Source organism: Ruditapes philippinarum, unplaced genomic scaffold (assembly GCF_026571515.1).
Source record: "Ruditapes philippinarum isolate M1 unplaced genomic scaffold, ASM2657151v2 ctg3630_1_1_1_1, whole genome shotgun sequence".
In the NCBI taxonomy this organism is placed as follows: domain Eukaryota; kingdom Metazoa; phylum Mollusca; class Bivalvia; order Venerida; family Veneridae; genus Ruditapes; species Ruditapes philippinarum.
In genome coordinates, this window is record NW_026856243.1 from 39,746 (window position 1) to 61,063 (window position 21,318).

General features: G+C 33.2%; 1 protein-coding gene across 7 annotated transcripts in view; it reads left to right on the top strand.

The window, feature by feature from the left end:
• LOC132745917 (MYND-type zinc finger-containing chromatin reader ZMYND8-like) overlaps positions 1-21,318 on the top strand; it is a 59,227-nt gene that overhangs the window by 24,534 nt on the left and 13,375 nt on the right. For 6 of the 7 annotated variants that reach the window (XM_060734933.1, XM_060734931.1, XM_060734930.1 and 3 more), the window contains 10 exons: positions 3,320-3,391; positions 9,156-9,317; positions 13,331-13,564; positions 14,315-14,454; positions 15,432-15,575; positions 15,807-15,920; positions 16,960-17,052; positions 17,634-17,721; positions 19,131-19,186; positions 20,162-20,242. In XM_060734933.1, coding sequence (XP_060590916.1) covers positions 3,320-3,391; positions 9,156-9,317; positions 13,331-13,564; positions 14,315-14,454; positions 15,432-15,575; positions 15,807-15,920; positions 16,960-17,052; positions 17,634-17,721; positions 19,131-19,186; positions 20,162-20,242 — 1,184 coding nt within the window. Of the gene's footprint in view, positions 1-3,319; positions 3,392-7,178; positions 7,310-9,155; positions 9,318-13,330; positions 13,565-14,314; positions 14,455-15,431; positions 15,576-15,806; positions 15,921-16,959; positions 17,053-17,633; positions 17,722-19,130; positions 19,187-20,161; positions 20,243-21,318 lie in introns of those variants that run through there. The other variant, XM_060734934.1, reaches the window with a different exon arrangement.

Genomic DNA, 21,318 nt, shown 5'->3' on the forward strand with positions numbered 1-21,318 from the left:
GGAAAAAAATAAATGCATATAAATTGTAAATTTGTGTATGACAACTCACCCCCTAAACAAAACATAATAGTCTCAACCAAAACAAGCGTCTGCTTCTTTACCTAACTATGTAGTAGCATGACCATGATTAGCAATAGCAAACCAAATGTAAGAGCTAAAGCTATTGTAAAAATAATACTATGACCACAGCAGATTTCGTACAGAAAACAGATAAAGGAAGAAAAAAAAGAGTGAAGTTAAGAAGTTTTTACTGTAAGAAAAACATACTAATTTTATATATACTAATTTTCATAATTTCTGTCCAAAATGTGATTTATATGATTTGTATTTGATATGCGGATGAAGAATTTGATACACAAGCTAATGTTACAGCAGAAATATCTAGATCTCTGGTAACTATTTAGTGATAACTTGGCAAAGCCTTGTTACTGTCATTTAAGGTAGTTTTACTGTAATGCTTTCCCGCATAAAATTTCTAACATCATCCACTATCGTAGCAAATCAGTTATTTCCGGAACGTTATTTTTTCAAAAGCATGGGCATTAGATTATTTACAACGGAAATGACTGATTAATTATGGTATTGACCGATGTTAGAAAGAATTATTTTGGCGGGAAAGCATTACAGACTACCTTAAACAGTTACCGTCAAGCTATATGTTCCAGTCTGTACCAGTACCTGGTGTAAGATTCTTTTTGGTTATAAAAGTTATTATAATAGTTTGGAGCATAATCCAAGATGTTACTAATTAATCTGTCATAATACTCCATATTGGAAACTTGTGTCCAGAACATCATTTCAGAACTTGGTAAGCATGCTGTTGTCTGTGTCAATGTAGGAATTAAGTTTAATGGAGGCTTGTTTACATGAAGTAGCTACTTGCCAAATATACAAGAATTTTTCCCTTTAAGATGTCCCCACATTTGTAGCATTGTACCGCTTGGTAATTTATTATGTGTGTTTGTAGATTTCTGTTTAACTGCAGACTTGGATAAATACAGTCTGGTCATCTTGTGTCAAAAGTCTTTTTCTTCATTGTTGAGATTTTTTTTGTTGGCCATGGTCTGGCAGAATTCCATTGTTTGACACTTAATGTCTGACGCTTTTTGTCGAGCACACTTGCGAAGAGCTGGACATATATGTCACAATGGCGGTTCAATGTATGTACATGCGTAAGTGAGTGTCCAGAATGTAATTCTATCATTGATTGGCAGTTTCAAATAACTTGGACCAAATGTTCACAATAATGAGACGTGTGTCACACACAAATGTTCACAAGGTCATACTTTAAGGTCAAATGCAAAAGAATTGTCTCAAACAGTGTGTCTGCACCAATACTCTTCTCATTAGCTGGTGGAATTTCAGAACAACCTGGCACAAACGTTAAACATCATGAGACGGCAAGTCAACCGCAAGAACTGTTTGACAAGGTCAAAGCTCAAGGTCAGATCTGAGATGTGACAGCAGGTTGGACATGTTACCCTTGGGCATCTAGTTTCTTTTTTAAACTTTCAGAAGTGTGTGCCAGAACAAATTTTTTTCTTGGTTTGAAGGATGTTTTATCACCAAGCTTGTTTTGATGCTTCCTGTTTTAGTCTTTGATTAAGTGTTTACTTAATTCATTTGCCATGACAAGTAAAAAGATAACAAAATAGAGAATTTCAGAAAAAGGGAATCCCAAGAGAACGCTCAATATGACAGTATTGAAAATATTGCAGGTGTAAATGAAAATTATTGAGCCTGTTCATGGACAGTACCGGAGAGTGTAAGTTACCGTCCACACCCCAAAGCACTGGCTAAACATTTTGTTACAGCTTGTTATATTATGGTATATGGTTGCCACATCAATCTTTAGGTCAATTCTGTCCACACCCCAAAGCACTGGCTAAACATTTTGTTACAGCTTGTTATATTATGGTATATGGTTGCCACATCAATCTTTTGGTCAATTCTGTCCATCGGTACAAGTTATAGATAATAAATAACGGAAGCAAAGGAATTCCATGACGTACATACATGTATATGGTCTTAATGGCTAGTTACCTATACTGTGTCGGTGTGACGTAAAACCCAATCAAACAAACAAAACCCCACTACAAGTTAGTTAAAAAGTCTGTATTAACCAGAATCTTTGATAAACCGAAATTTTTGTCTAGTCTCATATGTCCGGTATACTACTGTCTAAAAGGTTGTAGATTTATATCTTGAATCAATAGTTTCAGGCTTTTTAAAATAACATGTCATCATGTAACATAAATAGATAGGGCATCATACATGTCTGTGGCATGATTCTGGTTAAATAACACTATAAAGTTTGACAGTGACAAAATGATATGTAAATGAAAAATTGTGATTGGATATAGCTATACATATACATGTACAAAGTAAATACACGCATTTATTTGTATATATGCACAAAACAAATCTTACTCTTTTCAGAAGAAACTAGTATTTCAAATTAAGGAGTAAAAACTGTTTTCTGGAGTTCCTTACCCTGAGTCAGTATGAGAAATATAACAAAATTCTTTAAACCTTAGAGTGCTGAAAATTCAGGGGTGAATTCTCCCTTTTTGATGTTAATTACCCCATTTCCAGGTTAATTTATCAGAGTAATTTTGAACACTGAATCTTAGAAAATTGCTTGATATTTAAACAAATGCTAATTTGAAATGTTTTCAAAGAAGTAAAAAATAACAGAAAATTGGCATTGGAGTGAATATTTTATTAAGACCAAACTGTCTGTTTTATAATGTATTGATCCCAGATTGGCAGAAGACTTTGATATAATGCTTAACTTGTCTACTCTGAGAAACTCCGGGCATTATGTTGGCTTGGACACAGTTAATGAAATAACATTAACCTAGGAATCTTCACAATATATAAGGCAATTTTGGTAACTTGGTTGTAAATTATAAGGTTTTCATTTAAGAGCTGTTGTAGAAATTGTTGGAATATATTTAAAGTATCATGCATATAGCTGCCTACATTGTATTCCTACCTAATGATTTTTGTCAAGAGGTAACTTAAAGTTAGTCACTTGAAATAAACTGATAAAGCATGGTTCAGGATTTATTTAATATTTAAATTGTGTATTTTTTATTTATTTATTTTTCTTTTTTGCGCTGGGAATTTGATTTCAATTCCTTGTGTTTATACTAGTATTGCCGGACACATTTTGAACACCACCTTATGCATAAATTTAAACAGTGTGCTAATGATTTATGCTAAAATCTCTTTCTGTTTACTTGTCTGCCACAATATAATGTATTGAATTTTCTATTTATAGACTCTATTTATAGACTGTGTTCTTTCTCTCCAGGCAGTAACCGTGGAAACATGAAAGAGGAGACTGGTTCTGCTGTCAAGCCTCGTATTGGTACCAGAAGTACAGGTATTATTTTTTTACTGCGTGTATATTTAGAAATGAAACTGTCTGTCCGTCTTTTATGTTCTTTTGTACTGAAAAAATGGCTTAAGAATTTATTTCTTGAGAGTGGTTTTAAAACATGAGTATTGTTGGTTAAAATTTGTTAAGAATATGTTAAATTGATTTTAAAGGCTGAAATCTAGGAAATTTTTGCCGCATTTGGAAAATTTTGACTAAGAACTCGAATGACATTAAGGACCATTTCATCTTTGATATCATATACATCTCTTTGATTTTATATGTTATAATGTATATCTTGATTTTATATGTATATCTTTGATTTTGTATATCTATTATCTAGACAATAGATAAAGCATTGTTTGTGTTCTAAACATATCTGCTGATGAAGTGAAATTCTAATTTAAATGTCGAGCTCTGCTGAAACTGGTACTAGAGGTGCAGGTTGCCTTGAATTTACCACTACCGACCAGGAACAGGCTGAATCAAATTTTGCTGTATTCTTTAGTTTATCTTTATTTAAGTTATAAGTTGATTGTGTTAGGTGGGTAATTCAGAAAAAAGAGGCTTAGCATGTTTTGATTTGAAACTGTAATATGACCAAGAGTTATGGCTCTTGTTCTTGTCTTATAGTAACCAATTTACTTTACAAAATGTGTATTTATGAATTCCAAAAGTTTTGTTGTTGAAACAACTTGATCTAATGGTTTTTATATCTCGGCTAGGGTTGGAACTTCATATTGATTTTTGTACTGGTAGTGGATTTATCAGTTATGTCAAAGAAAATTTAGGGGATTGCCTGTAGTCATTTTCTTGTTTGAGTAGGTCAGGATTTTATGATTTTTTTTTTTCAATTCACCAAATGCTGTAAATTACTTTTTATATTTTATATGAAAAAGAAAACTAACAAACTGGAATTAAGATAAGAGTTTATTGAGCTGTGTTGAATAACAGGTTATGTAATCCAGTTTATATCAAAGGTTTAAATTGTTTTGAAAATAAGATCAATAACCTGACTCATTCACAAGTTTTAAATTGACATGCCATAAGTTATTTCCATTCCCAAATTCAACTTATTCATTCAAAATGTTGTAATTCTTGCAGTATGGTAAAGGTAACATGATGGTTAAAACAGTGACTGTAAAATTTTGTTATTGATAACTAAAAGGGCCTGGTATGATGCATAGGATTGTGTTTCTTTTCATAAAAAGACTTTCATCTTTCATTTGTGAGTCAAATTTAAATGACATGATTAACTGTAAGCCTGCTAGCTACCTCTCAATGACATGTTTGGTCCTCTAGAATAAAGGGCCTGGTATGATGCATAGGATTGTGTTTCTTTTCATAAAAAGACTATCTTTCATTTGTGAGTCAAATTTAAATGACATGATTAACTGTAAGCCTGCTACCTCTCAATGACATGTTTGGTCCTCTAGAATGTCTCATGACAATGTTTCTTCAAGTGACACTATTGTTATTGATTGAAAATGGAGTCAATTAGTATTTAATATGATTCACCATTCTCCTGCTTGTTGTGACTAAATATACCCTCGTGACCAGTGCTAGTGCTGGCCATGATTAGCCAGCACAGTGGTGCCATCTTATCATGGTCTGCACTGTTGGTATTCAGTCTGTAAATAATATTGAAATATTCCTGGTTTAAGATATTAAGTGCAGAAATGGTTAAACTAAGTATATAATGTAAATATTTAGAAAATGCAAAGTCATATTTACTCTTTAAGACAAATTTAAATAGATTGCCATATAAATGCTGCTTGTTTGATTTAGGTATCATTTACTTTAACTAAATTAACTCTTATTTCAAAGTTTTTTTTTGTTTTTTTTCAAGATTTGCAAACTTTAATGTGAGAAGTAAAAACAGTATTGGCATTGGCCTTCATCAAAATTTGTCAGTCCACTGATTTTTCAAGCAACAATCTGTTTAGGATTATAACCTGGGGACTTAAACTGAGCGAGACAAAAGGTTTGATAATAATTTAAATTAAGGAAGTTAGTGTGTCACTGTGCTTAAAGAATTATGGGTGTATAATTACTAAAAAACATTTTTTACACTCTTTTATTTTCCAGGTTTGTTATTGTCTTGGTTGACTGATTATAGAAATGAGTAGGAGATGGGGGATTGGGGAGGGCACGGTTGTGAGATCCAAGTCTCAGGATTAGGCATTGTCCTAACATGTTTTGCTTGCTACTTCATTTATTGAATTGTCTCATTAAAAGGGGAATGTATTGTAAGAAATGTAATTTCTTGAAATGTTGAAACATGTTGTTTTGTTTTTTTGTACCAAAATGGTCACTGACCAAGACCCATTACTCTAGCATTGAACTATTCCCCTTTGATAGTTTCATGATACAAGTGGTCAAGCTTCTTGTTGGATTAATAGATTGTTTGTGACGATAGAGTAATGTTTCTAACTGACATATTTTAGAGCTAGTGTTTTATAGCTAGTGTTTTCTGGACTGATGCAGTTATGTCTGTAACTGACAAATTGAGGATTTTTCAGAGGCAGTGTTTATTGAATGTTATTGATGAGCTAGAATCCTGCACTTGGCAAACATTGTCATGCAAGGAAATCAAACAGCAGGTTTCGGAAGGTACCAAGTGTTGGTCTTCTATAATGCATATTGGTAGTCACTGTGACAAAAGTGGTTAAGGTTGTTGACTCCTCGCTGCTGTAAGTTCAAATCCCTCCAGGGCCATGGATTCTATCATGTGAGGATGCTATCCAGCTAACTTACAGAATGGTAGTGGTTCTACACGCAGGACAAAAGTCCCCCTGTCCATCAAACAATTGTTATTGAGAATCCCGTCAGTTTAAATCCGGAACTTGATGTATTGAGACAAATCAAAATGGGTATGTTTAACTTAACTGTTTTAAAGATAATTTACATTAAGATTTAAATTTAAAGGTACAACGGTTCTAATTTGATTTATTGTGTAATTCGTATATATAATTTATTGATGATATGAATGTTTTTATGTTTATTATATATTGTACTGTTCAAATGTAAATGAATATTTTCAGAGAATCGCTTATCAAGGAAATAAAAGTTAAAGGCGCATACACGTTTACATTTATTTGAAGTATAACACAAGTTCCCGAACACTGAGTAGGCATGTGAAAAAGATAAACCTTAGGGGGGCTTTTGTTTGATGGACTGGGGGAGGGGAGGGGGGGGGGGGCTTTTGTCCTGCCTGTATTTTTGATGGAGGTCTTCCACCACCGATGAAGATGGGAAGTCACCTTTTCTGTGTTTGTTTGATGTAAACCTCTTCAAAATAGGTTTTTCACTCAATTTTGAACTTTATAAAAATGATGATATCGTAAATTATAACTAAACTTTTGCAGAGATGTCAGAGGTGTGTATAATCTGGTAATGTAGACAGTCCTAAATATTTGCTTTAATTAAGATGTATGGCTGCTAGAACAGTAAGATTGACAGATAAACAAATCCATAGCAGATAAATTAGGGTGAAATGCTAGTAAGGGTGAAATGCTAGTATCTCTGCTGCAGGTAATTAGTGTCCTGCAGTTTACACATCTGTGTGTTCAGTCTGACCAAAATCTGTACTACTTGAAGTTGACCACTTAATTTTTACCACATTTATTTTGAATTCCATTTGATTTACAGCTAATGTACAGTTCCAATTCAATGCAAGGCAAGTCCATTTTCATAAATTAAATGGGTTTAAAGGTTAAATTTTGTATTTATTAATGTATGAAAGTTTTGTCTCTGCACTTGGATATCCATTTATGCCTTTATGATTGTTCTGTGTACAATATTTGGCCTATACTGTTTGTTATATGTAGTCAACTTGTGTATTGCAGTTGTCAGATTGATATAGGGCAGTATACTGGGAGGTACAAAATGGGGATTGTGTTTACGTTTTATAGAGTTGTACAGGTAAATGTTATTCATAAGTGGATTTCACTAAACCAGAGAGCTGTTTATTAAAAAATAAAGACTGGAAAAAAAATCCACATTTTAATGACAGAATCTTTGTGTGAAAAATCAAGGTTAAAGGTTAAGAGTACATTTTCCACAGGGGCAAAAATTGCTTTGTTTAGGTTAACATTTTAGGGTCATGCATGTTTAGTTTTCAATTTGAAGAGTGTAAGATGTATGACTAATATAAGGTTTGATTTTACTGAATTCCGAAGATAAGTTTTGTAGATTTGTTCATATCATTTAATCCAACAGATCACATTATTTTGTTTTGAAATTGAATTGATTTTTAACAAGAGAGAAAGCAGAATGTTAAATTTTCATTTTTTATATGTTAATTTGCTTGTCAAGGAATAAAAACATTAGAAGTCATGACCCGTTTTTACTGTCCCTTTAAATGAAGATGTATTTAAAGTTTGACTGGTTCATTAGTTAACAATAGTGAATTTTTTATGTATCAATTGGACTGTATATAGTGTTGTTACAAGTGTGAGAGGAATAGGTTATTTTTATGAAAGTATATTTAACCTACATATTTATGTATAGTACTAAGGTCCCTTTATAATACAATAAATACTGTATGTTCTTAATATCAATCATTTATCCACTGACATTTATTTAACCTAACATGAAGTAATTTTCTTTTTTTCTCAAATAAAGTAACTGTGTTGAAGCATAAATTTTTAATTAAGATTTTTTTTTCTTTCAAGAGGTTATATGGGCCATATATAAATGTAAACTGTTTTAAAGTGCCTTGGGTTATAATTTTTGGTTTACAGGCGTTAATTTTGGGTCATAAAACTGCAAGCCCTTAGTGGCTCAGGGGTTGCCGTTATTGGTTGAATCTTGAGAATTGCACCCAGCGTGATTGTTAGAAGAGACTTGATGGGTTGTTCTATGCATCTCTTAGCTAAGTAGCAGGTGAGGTGGTTTTGACACCTGGTGTTGCCTTGAAGTTTATAACACCAGAGGTGCTGTTGGTTTTTATCTTACTGGGATCATTAAATTGCTGTGTTGAAAGAGTGCTATACTAACTTACTCGCTTATGAAAAGTTGGTAGTTTTTCTCCAACAAAGCAGTGGCTGGAAAGTTGCCATATGATAAATAAAGTTGGGCTCAGTCTTCATTTAAACAAGTAAAGAAAGATGGTGTGGTTGTATGAAGTGATTTTAGTTGACTGAAATGCCCAAGTAACTAGTTAGTTACCCAATTTGAATTAAAGTGTTCGTCATCCGTCCATGATAATTTAATTAAGGGAATGGTCATCCATTTACAATGGGTAAAATGCATATTTTCTGTTTGACTATTCAGAGAATAGGGAAAACTATTGTACTCACCCTGGCGTCGGCATCACACTTGCCATATGATATGAAGTTTTTTTGTGCAAGTATCTCCATTACTACTGAAGGTAATGGGTTGATACTTCATACACTTATTTTAGAGCAGAATAGGAGGCCTTTTTCCAAGGCCCATAATTCTTTACATAGATTTTTACAGAATTATGGCCCTCTCTGAGTTAAACGTACAGTAATTTCTTTTTAGGAGCTTCTGTGGACATGTAGTTAAGGTCAATAACCTCAAACCACTTGCCAGTCGGTCAGGTTAGGAAGCTATCTAGCTAGCTTCCGGAACATCGGTGGTAATACGAGGGTGTCCATTTGTGCCTGAAAAAAGGTCTTCTTCCACCAGTACAACTAAAAAATGCCACCCTTTTACCTATATTGTGTTGGTGCAATGTTAAGCCAAACAAAAAGATTATTCTAAATCAAATAAAGTACGTGAAATTTTGTTTTTTCAATTACAGGTCAGGCAAGCATTAGCTCGTCAAGGAGTCTTAGGGCCATGAAGTCAGGCAATTCAAGTGCAAGCCCCAACATGATCTCGCCAAGACGTTTGCGGTCATTAAGTCCAGGCACAAAAGATGTGAAGTTGAGACCAAAGAGAGCTAAAGTGGAAAAAGACCAAGGTAACGTTGTCAAAATAGTAGGCACAGTAACTTTCTAAGGATCTTTGGAATTTAATTACTTACCACTCATTGTCTCCTGCTTTGTACTAAGAATTCGTATAATTTAGTTGGCATGAAATTTACTGCTTTTGTCACAAAGGACATTAATATGGGTTCTTAAACTCGCAGAAAGATTATTTTTGCAAAAAAAAAATGGAAATAATGTAGTAGGCCCCCCATTTTTTAAAACAAGCTTTCTAACAGATATTTTTGGAGGGAGTCTTAAGTTATTAAAACGTAAACAGATAAATATTCTTGGAAGGAGACTATGTTATTAAAATGCAAACTGGCAGATGTTTTTAAAGCGGCAGTGTTGTTCCAGGTTTATTTTGTCCAATAGACTGCTTCTCTATAACAATGAATCAACAAATGATAATACAAGCTGTACAGTAGGTTATTGATTATTCTGCCAGTGGTCTGGTATTCACAATTAGATTTCTACATTGATTTTGAGATTTTGTTATGGTCTAATACATGTATATACATACAGTCAACTATCGTTATCTCGACATCGCTTTTCTCGATATTTCGTTATCTCGATGAAATTTTGATAGTCCCGATTTTCTACCTTCTTTATTTATATTGGAAATATTTGTTTATCTCGATATTTCTATTTCGATATTTTCAGTATCTCGATGTAAAATTTCAGCCCCAACAGTTATTTTCACACTATTATCCTTTGTTTATCTCGACTTCGTCCGTTCCCTTCAGACGTGTGAAAAACACAATCTAGACGATAATTGCTCAATTAATAGCGCGTGTCATAAGGTCGATTATGTTTGTAACAAGTTTAGCTGTTTTTATAAAAGTTAATCTTTTTAGCGTGTTGATTGACTTTTGTCCACAATGAGTGAATTTTACATTCTTTTTAAATATTCGAACACTGTATCAATTCATTATGACTTTAAATGTAAATGAAAAAGTGAAAGTATAGAAACGCTATCGTTGCAATATTGTTTCACAACATCACCACCAAATCAATCAGCGGTGGAACAATCTTGAGAAAGACCCGATAAATAACCCGGGAGGATATCCGGATCAACCATATCCGATATCCGATTCACTATATTGGTGTATTACTGAGTAAACCTCACTATGTGTTTTTATCACAGACACCCGTATTTCCGCTGGTAAACATCCGCTTATGTTACTTTGTTAAATGTTGACTAGGCCTATGAAAACAAGACATGGGGATATTATAGTTCATTTGACATAAGGTATGCACATGTCTTTTGTAATAATCAGTTTCGCCTTGTTCTAACCCTAATATGTTTATCTCGACATTTCGTTATCTCGATATTTTTTTGACGGTCCCAATGACTTCGAGATAACGAGAGTCGACTGTATATATGTTTTCATGCCCTTCCTGGGTGTATGTAGGATATCCTGGGGTATTATTTTTCATCTCAGAAGTTTGCCTGTCGTACTGCTGACCTTTTACCTTGGCCAAGAGTTACAGTTTATAAGTTAGGGAGGGCATCATTTGTGTGGATATCAAGAGGTTTATGTTAACATGTTGAAATTAAACCTTAATCCCAAAATAAACTTGGCCCTCTAGGTTGTATTTTCATGTTTAAGGATATTCCTCTATAATTACTTGTTTTACACATGTGTATCTGGAAGATTTGCACAGATTTAGGAGGAGCACAAATATTAATTCTTTATATTCTGCCAAAAGTTTCTGTGACAATTAAGACCATTTTGCTTTAACTACAGCTCAGATTTCTTGACCCATTTATTTTTACTACACACAAGATAATGATTGGTTCATCCCATATGTGTTCTTTGTATCCGTCTGGGGCTAATGAATTAATCTTTTCTCTGAAATGACAGACATTGGGTCTATTTCTTGTCTCTTTAAGTAAAATGATTACTTTGAATCAATTTTAACATTGGTTTTAAAGACCAGTATCTATTGTAGGACCCTTTTTTTATCACAATGTTTGTAAATGTGCTTTAAATATGTGAGTCATAGTTTGTCAGATCTAATCTTATGTTATACATATATACACCAAGGCCACGTCTAGAATGTTAATTGAGAGGATGTCTCGGTTTTATCAGACAAATTAATAATTGAAGAATGTTTTTGTCCTCTTATTTACCTATCACCTCAGATTTTTTATTATATAGGGATGGGACTGGTGTGTATAACCACCCCTAAAATATCATCGGGTTTAGTCCCCTCAAATATCATGAGGATAGGCCCCTCAAATATCATGGTTAATATGCCCCTCAAATATCATGCTTTTTACAGTCTACAAGAGTCATTAAATTATTTCAAGTGAGGAAGCTATCTGGCAGGTATTTAGATGATCTGTGGTTTTCTTTTGTCATCGTATTGTTATATTATAATGCATGAAAAATCTTCCTGTACCATTAATGGCAGGAAATATAATGCATGAAAAATCTTCCTGTACCATTAACGGCAGGAAAATATAATATTTCTTGTTAACTATATGTACATCTAGATTGATAATATTTCAGTGCTAGCTCCAAAGGGTATGCATTAAGAGGTTTTAGGTTCAGCTTCTAGCTGTGTGTATATACTGACATGCCATGCTACCTGAGTCTGTGACCCTTTAATGAATGCATATGCCATGGTTTCTTTTAATTTTTTAAACAGTTCAGTCCTGTACTGATGTTTATCATGTTACCACTACATTCAGATTCTGAAAGATTTCTGAAATGCTGCATTAATTATTAGTCCCCTACCGGTTTACCGGAGGGGACTTTAGGTTTACCGTCCGTCCGTCCGTCCGTCCGTCCGTCAGTCCGTCCGTCCACAAAACTGGATCCCGCGATAACGCAAAAAGTACTGAAAATATTTTAATGAAACTTGATATATGGATAGATGGCAGTATGGAGATTATGCACGTCTTTTTCTTTTCTTCCTATGTTGAAAATTCTGGTTGCTATGGCAACAAATAGACTGAAAATATGGCAAATTTTACACATAACCTGGATCCCGCGATAACGCAAAAAGTACTGAAAATATTTTTATGAAACTTGATATATGGATAGATGGCAGTATGGAGATTATGCACGTCTTTTTCTTTTCTTCCTATGTTGAAAATTCTGGTTGCTATGGCAACAAATAGATTGAAAATATGGCAAATTTTACACATAACCTGGATCCAGTGATAACACAAAAAGTACTGAAAATATGTTTATGAAACTTGACATATGGGTAGATGGCAGTATGGAAATTATGCACATCCTTTTCTTATCTTCCTATGTTGAAAATTCTGGTTGCTATGGCAACAAATAGACTGAATTTCAAGATTTCTGATTCTAGTTTTTAAGTTTTTTCACTATAAGTTCTTTATTTCTTAAGGTATTTTCTTCAAACTTTAAATATAAGTTGCTTGTCATCAACCACATCATATGTGACAAGGTTCACAACTCTAGCACAAAATTTATCAGAATTACCTCCCTTGAACTTAAAATTTTCATGAAAAAAACATTGTTTTTTTTTAATAACTTCTTTTTCTGAATGTATCTACTTCAAACTTCATATAATTGTTTCTTATTATCACTCAACATTTGTGAGTGTTCAATACTCTAGCAAGACTATTTCCAGAATTATGCCCCTTTTGAACTTAGACTTTTTTTTGAGAAATTGGTAATTTTTACTCCAACTTCGTCAATCATGATAGGATTTTAAAAATGTTATATTTTGATAACAGAGATGTTTAAAAAATAACTTTAGAGTGTCCTTCAGTCCATCTGTCTGTACATAAAAACTGTTTCCTGTGATCACTTTTAAAGAACTTTTTCAACAAATTTACTTAAAATAGGAACCTAAGTGAATGGCCAATGGCCCTTCAGAATGTTGCTTGGGCTCTTACCGGTAGGGGACTTATGGATTGCTTGCAATACTATGATAATTGCTTGTTAATTTAGAATTAGACTTTGTTTTTAAAGTATTTCGCTTCATTATTTCATTCTATAAAGAAAATATTTTTTTATCAAAGACACTCCAAAAGCTCCAAAGTCTGCTGAATCCACACTGAAACAAACAAACTTACCTAACCCAGAACCTAGTGAACAGAGCTTACAAAGTGTACCACTTAGCCAGACCACACCTAAAGGAGCAGGAATACGCACACGGCTCTCTACGGGAAGTATTCAGATGAACGGCACCATGACGATCTCAGCTGCAAAGGAAAAAGCAGAAATGGATCAGATTATTAAGCAAATTACTAAAAGTAGGTTTAGTTTATACAGATTTTATTTTATTTTTAGTTTGATTGTGAAGGAAGTTATATAAGCTTATAGATACACTCTGGAGTGGGTTTAAGCATGTGTTATAGTATTATTACATAATTATGTTAAGAAATTATGTAAACATGGTTTGCATAAGTCTTGAAAAACACTTGTGTCTTGAAAAAAACATTGAAAATAAAACATTATATCAAAAAAAATCTTGAAAAACCCTTAAAAATTGACTAACTGATGGTCTTGAAAACCCTTGAAATTTCAACAGTGTTGTACAAAAAATTATGAAGTTGTTGAAAATTGAAAGAAGTTCAATTTTAATTAATTATAAGCAATAGTGCTTACAACCTTATTTAACTGCTTCCAATTTTGAAGGCCTTTAATCTATAAAATTGTGCTTAATTAAGTAACTTGTATGAACCCTGATATAATACTTTAAGCTAGTAGATATGGTATTGATTTATTTAGCTTTTAATATATACACAGCATACCATGTATATAAATAGTGTTACGTGTTCTTATAAAAGTCTATATTGAAAATATAGAATATGCAAATCTATATAAATTGCCAAGTTGATTCAGTGCAGGGGTATGGATTTTTATTGTATAATTTTAATTTTGCAGAAAATTAATTCTCTCAAGACTTTGAACAAGTTAAAAATCAAACAACAATAGACTTGACCATGGGCTTTGTAAAAAAAGTCATTTAATGATGAATTGTTCAATTTCTTTTATTGTAGATGACCCAGTGTCAGCAACGAAAACTCCACCATCTGGTGTTAGAAAGAGACCAACAGCAATCACACCAAATGAAATATTACCAGGTGACCACCCCCCACCAAAAAAGAGAAAAATCGGCAGAAATGATGGGAGTGGCGAGGTATAAATTGATTTATCCTGTAAACTTTTTGTTTCATAAAGGAAAAGATAATAATGTTTAAGAAATGAGCCGCATCACAACAAAACCAACATAGTGGGTTTGCAACCAGCATGGATCAAGACCAGCCTGCGCATCCGCACAGTCTGATCAGGATCCATGCTGTTCGCTATCAGTTTCTCTACTTGTAATAGAGTTGGTAAGCGAACAGCATGGATCCTGATCAGACTGCGCGGAGGCGCAGGCTGGTCTGGATCCATGCTGGTTGCAAACCCACTATGTTGGTTTTGTCATGACGCGGCTCAAATATACATTGATTGTGGTATAGTTCTTAGTGTCTGTATAACATTTTCTCACAAAAAACAACTAATGTCCCTCTCATAAACAACAAAATTTCCATTCCCTCATAGATCCAACTCCTGTCCTTAATATTAACAACAAAATTTATTCCACCCATTTTTGATGCATTTTTCTCTCTCAGAAACGGCAATCTACCACATTATAATTGATGTATGTAATTTTCACCTAGAGCAACATCAGCAATATCCATACAAATTAATAAAGATTTAGAGTGCAGTATAACTGTAATACTGTAATGAAACCTTAAAAATTATCTTATGACCTCATTATTATAGTTTTGAAACATTCATGTACGCTCAGTTGTGAAACATTCATGTACGCTCAGTTGTGAAACATTCATGTACACTCAGTTGTGAAACATTCATGTACGCTCAGTTGTGAAACAAGTTTGTACAACTTGTAATATTCACAATCGAGATCATTTCCTCGAACGAACCAGTACTGGTTATATATGAGAAATCTTGGTAGTCAACCAAATAGGTCTTAAATCAATAGTCCCTGGGTTGAGAGGCAGACACCTTGACGACCAGGCCACTGTTCCCCTTCAATCTTCTCAGTTTATCATATATGTATATCTCAGCCATGATTGTAATTTAATCATACAATTCTTTTCCTTCCAGGACAATTGTAATGACTATTTCTGTTGGCTTTGTCATAAAGAGGGGATGCTGGTCTGCTGTGAATTGTGTCCTAGGGTATACCACACCAGGTGCCTTGGCTTGAGTGCTGAGCTCCCTCAGGATTGGGTCTGCCCTGAATGTGAGGTAAGAGCAATTAATTAATTGATTATTGGGACTTAATTTATAACTTAATTAATTAATTGACTAATTATTTACTTGTTAACTTTGTTAATTGATTTGATCATATACCACAGTGACACAAATAACTGTTTCTGTGTGAAATACATTTAGCAATGTTTACATTTACAGTAGATAAATCTTTATAAAAGTTCTTGACTGGATTTTTTTTTTCAGTTTGATCATTTTTTCTTTCAGAAAATAATGAGGGCAGAATGTGTTGACACGAGGTCAAAAGCCATGGAGATGTTGACTATAGAACAACTTTGTACTCTTCTTAAATATGCCCTCGAAAGAATGAAACATGCAGGGGTAAGATATTTTAACATTTTATGTAAATGATACAACGTAACGTGGTCCATCATTAAGGTACATGTATGCCTGTAGTTTGGACCCTTTTCTGTATAGCTGAGCAGATTTTATTCTAACTATGGAATTGAAAAAATAATTGAATAATTAAAATTTCTTTCAATTTGCTATGTATCAATGTTGGGAGTTTTAATTTTACATAATACTGTTTACTAATGAGAGACATAGAGGATATTGAATGAGTGTTAATACTGAATTTATTGAAGGAGGGGAATAAAATTATATGATGCGAGTCTCTGGCAAGCATTATATTATTTTATTCAACAAGTTCAATGAATTCTGCAATGAACCTACACAAATATGACATTGTGTGTATCACACACCCAAAATAAAGGCTGTTTAAAGTGTAAAAGAGTCATTTTTTATGGACACACCTAAAGTGTAACACTATCATTTATTGTGTCTTAACAGTAAACACTATGTTTGTATAACGCAAATGACACTTCAAATTTTAACAGAGTCACAAAAGCAGCACTGGTATATGATAAATGTGTATTAAGTAATTTAAGTATGTAGACAAGGTTGATGATTGTCAATCACAATTGTCAGTACATCTTTTTGCGTTACTCTTTGTTATTTTTGGAATTTGAAGGTCAAGATCATTTTACTCATATATTGCATTTTAAAGGCATTTAGCATAATGATGGCCATAAATAGTATCATTGTATTAAATGCCTTGAAGTGGTCACTTCCAAACACATTTAGTGATTTACGTCTGCTCGGAAATTTCCATAACTTTCAGTCTGCTGGCAGCAACAGATTCTACACATGCACTAGTGCAGAACAAAATCAGCCAGTACACCTGTGGCATCTGATCATGGTTTACACTGTTCTCTATTCAGGGAGTACATATTTTTAGAAATTTCCCTAAAATGCCAATTTGTTATGTTCAGATAGAAAGGTGGACAAGTCCATTCAAGAAATTCTACAGGTAGAAGGGTTAATATAATGTCAAACCTAAATTTTGTCTACATATTTTCAGAGTGAACCTTTCCAGAAGCCAGTAGACATAAGTGCCGTTCCAAATTATTCAGACTATATCTTTCACCCGATGGACCTTACTACTCTTGAGAGGGTATGTGTACATTAGATATCTGTTAGCTTTATTATATATACAGTATAGCTTTAAATATATGATATCAAACTTTGAGGGAGAAAGTTTTCATAGTTCAAGATTTTTAGACTTAAAAGCAGTCTTATTCAAAGACGAAGTGCTTAATTTAGAACTTTGAGGACTTTTTTAAAATTTAATTTTCACCCATGTAACTAAATGTAGTACATAAAATGTTTAGGTTTTATATTTAAAAAAACAAACAAAAAGAAACCTTACCTTTTATTGATTTTGTTAAAATGACTTGAATTAAAGTATACAATCTTATTCATAGTGGCCGTACTACATGACTTTCAAGTCGGCCTCAGTAATCAGGTATAGAATATGCTATTTAGGGGGAAAAAAATCGTGACCAAGTAAAAATTATGCATGTTTAGTACCAGATAAATACTGTTGTATACACACTTTGTACTTCTGTGACCATCAATCGCATAAAAGGGGAAATTGATTGTCATATAATAATGCAAATACTATGCCAGATTTTATCCTTGAACAGTTAATATTTGTTATTTTGAAATGTTGTCAGTGGATGTAAAACATTTCAGAACATCAAGAAGAAGATGTATGGTTGTACAGAGGCCTTGCTTGCCGACGCCAAATGGATCCTTCATAATTGTATCATATATAATGGAGGTAAATATTTGTTTAATTCATAGGCCTTTTGGCCACAACTGATTTTACCAACGTAACCAGTGCAGACCAAAATTAGCTCTGCACATCTGCACTGTTAGCTGCTCAGCACTTATTCTCATATTATCCCTAAAATGACGAATGAGCCGCGTCACGACAAATCTTTAACGTAATGGGTTTGCGACCAGCACGGATCCAGACCAGCCTGCGCATCTGCGCACTCTGATCAGGATCCATGCTGTTTGCTATCAGTTTCTCTACTTGTTATAGGGTTTGTAAGCGAACAGCATGGATCCTGATCAGACTGCATGGATGGCTCATTAATGGTTTTGTCAGATAGAAAGATTGATAAGTCTGCTTAAGATATATAGCATGGTAAAGGTTAAACATATTTATTTAAGCTTGATTTGTGATAAAACAAAAATAACAAGCTTATGCATGTCCACTACCTGAAATATACCAATACCTAGTTTTATTGAACCGACTTGTGGTCGATTTGACAGTCCATTAGTGAATGGATCTTGCATACTGAAATCAGTATGAGAGGGCATTTATTGAGTTCTTCTGTTGTTAAAAGATATTCAAAAATATGTGTTAGACAGAATAAATAGAATTTACCATTACCCAACAAATATCCTTTTGTTTGTCGATATTACACATGTAATGGAATTAAGTATTTCAGGAATCGAGAAATGTGTCTTGCATAATAATCATATAAAACATGTAGAATGTACCATAATGAAGTTAATTTTATCACATATGTAAAATTGATTATGAAAAATGTATCGTGCTAACCAGTGAGATACTGGGTATATGGCCAACAGTGTGGGTGATATAGCTCTGTCGGACTATTTTTGGTGTGCGTTTTATCTTATATTATCCATTTTGTTCTAAAAAGCATATTTCTTAGATCAAATATCATTATTTCTCTATAATTGTGAATAGTTACTCAGCAATAATGAATAAAAACTTAAATTACTTTTTGTTTATGCAGCATTCATGTATCTGTTGAACATCTGACATTGTCATGTTCACGGGTCTTTTTCCAGTTGTATTAATGGAAACAGTTGAAAATTGCTCTTATAAGGCATAAAATGAAAAGAAAAAACTTGTTTGTTTTACATGAATGTGATATATCATGCATCGAAGTGGCATAATATCCACATTTTCTCTCCATCAACATGCTTGTCTAAATATTGCAATTTTCTCACTTTCAGTAAGATTTATACAATGTAGCATATTCACTGTAAACAAAACAAATATCCTCTATTTTTATTTTTATTACATGATATTTTAAAAGTATGTATAATTACATAAAATAAAAGTTGGTATGTGTATACTGTATCTAGAATGATTACAGTGACTGGATTTTATAAAAAGTAACCCAACAATCATTTTCTGTATTTTTTCAGCTCACCATAAATTAACCAACAGTGCTAAGATGATCATCAAAATATGTAAACATGAAGTAAGTAAGATAATGTACTTTAACTTATATTCTCAGAAGTTCTTATGTTGTATATATTATTCAAGTTTGTAATAAGTTCATTATACTAGTAAACATATATTTTATGACAAGTGTCAACCAATTTTTTGCAACTTTTATTAATCATTTACGAGTCCCCTTCCTGTAGCTAATCTGGGCTGGTGAAACAGGCCACTTGACTTAAGCTTGATGAAAATGTAGTTTTATAAATTAGTAAAAACTGATGGTAAATAATACCAGACATTGTTTAGTAAATCATTTGTTTTGATCTACTAGTTTCAGCCTTATTTCAAATTTTGGATTAATTGCCCATGAAGTCATTTTGAATCATGCAAGGGAGCTTTGGGTGGGATTCTTTATAATGTTGGGGACCTATACAGCTATCTTATGTACAAATACCGCCTCCGTGGTCGTGGGGTTAGAGTCGATGACTTCTAATCCAGTTACCTCTCTGGTGTGGGTTCGATCTTCTGGAGATGTTTTGGTAGTTTAGCATGGAGGAAAGTAGTCTAGTACTGGTGTAACTCTCCAGGAACAATGGTTAGTAAACTACCCTCCTATGTGACTGAAATACTGTTGGTAAAAGGCGTAAAATGAAACAAACAAACAAACAAACATCTTATGTAGAAAGTCAGTGGTTCTTTTCCGGTGTTCACTCAAACCTGGAGAAGTATATGGAAAGGTTTTCTTCCACCAGGAATGGGGGAAAGTCGCCTTATTGTCTATACAGTGATAGTAGTGAAATCAGTCTATTTTAAGTTAAATTTCATTATCAAAATGCTTGTATTAAGCTACCAACAGAGGCTGATCAGACTGCATGGATGTGCAATACTGGTGGCAAATGCTGTTACTCTTTGTTGAGCAAATTATATTTCTGAATTTCAGTGCATTTCTGTTGCTTTTCAAGACAAGTGATATGCCTAGAGTATTATAATTTATTGTGTAATATATTTTCAGATGAATGAAATTGAGCTGTGTCCAGATTGCTACCTCAACTCATGTGTTCGTAAAGATGATGAATGGTTCTCTGATACTTGTGTAAGTTTTACCTATTTAACATCATTAACTGTAACACAGTCTACTCTTGTAAGTTTTGCCTATTTATCATCATTAACTGTTACACAGTCTACTCATTAACTGTAACACAGTCTACTCTTGTAAGTTTTGTCTATTTATCATCATTAACTGTTACACAGTCTACTCATTAACTGTAACACAGTCTACTCATTAACTGTAACAAAGTCTACTCTTGTAAGTTTTGTATATTTATCATCATTATCTGTTTCACAGTCTGTTAAAATGAATAGCTCTCCAATACTTTTGCAAAAAGTTTTTATATTGCCATTGAAACTATATATGAATGTATATTTTGAAGATAAAAAAAGTCTCAAGTTTTTGGCTATCAATAGTATAGAGCCTGTCAAACTACACAGATGTGACTGATGTGCAGGCTGGTCTGGCTCTATATTGGTCACAAAGGCTAATAACCATTTACATTTCTAGCAGGTTAAGGGTTCAAGCTTTCACAATGAATGAGGCATTCTCAATTAGTTCCGTAATAAGAGCATTTGCATTATGTATAGCAGGTTTGCAAAGTCACGACAAGACACATGTTTATCTCTGACTATTTAGTTGACTGGTTTATTTGTCTTCTACCTCAGTGTATTGTATTTGAGAATTTTTTCTGTTACTTAGCTGTAAAAATTATCACTGGTTTAGACTTCCAAAACACATTTTGGAAATTCTCTGTTGGTAAAACATTGAAATAGTGATATTCGAACTGATGCATTTTTCAACATGAATATCTAAAGTTTCTATTTTAATCTGATAGGCTTGTATGCCTATGAACCTGTACCATAGGTTTGTTATTCTATTTGCTAGTATTCAGAAGGTACAAATTCAGGGTATAGAATCTGTGTGGGTTCAATATTGAATCTATTAAAACTTATTGAATAAGTTGAACAAAATTATATTATGAGAGTCTTTTAGTAATAAAGCTACACAAACATAATAATCTATTTATCACATACCCTGCAAAGAGACTGTTTACAAGAGTTGTTTTTTTTAAAGATGCACCTATAGTGAAAAGCTGACATTAAGTGCAAATTAACGTT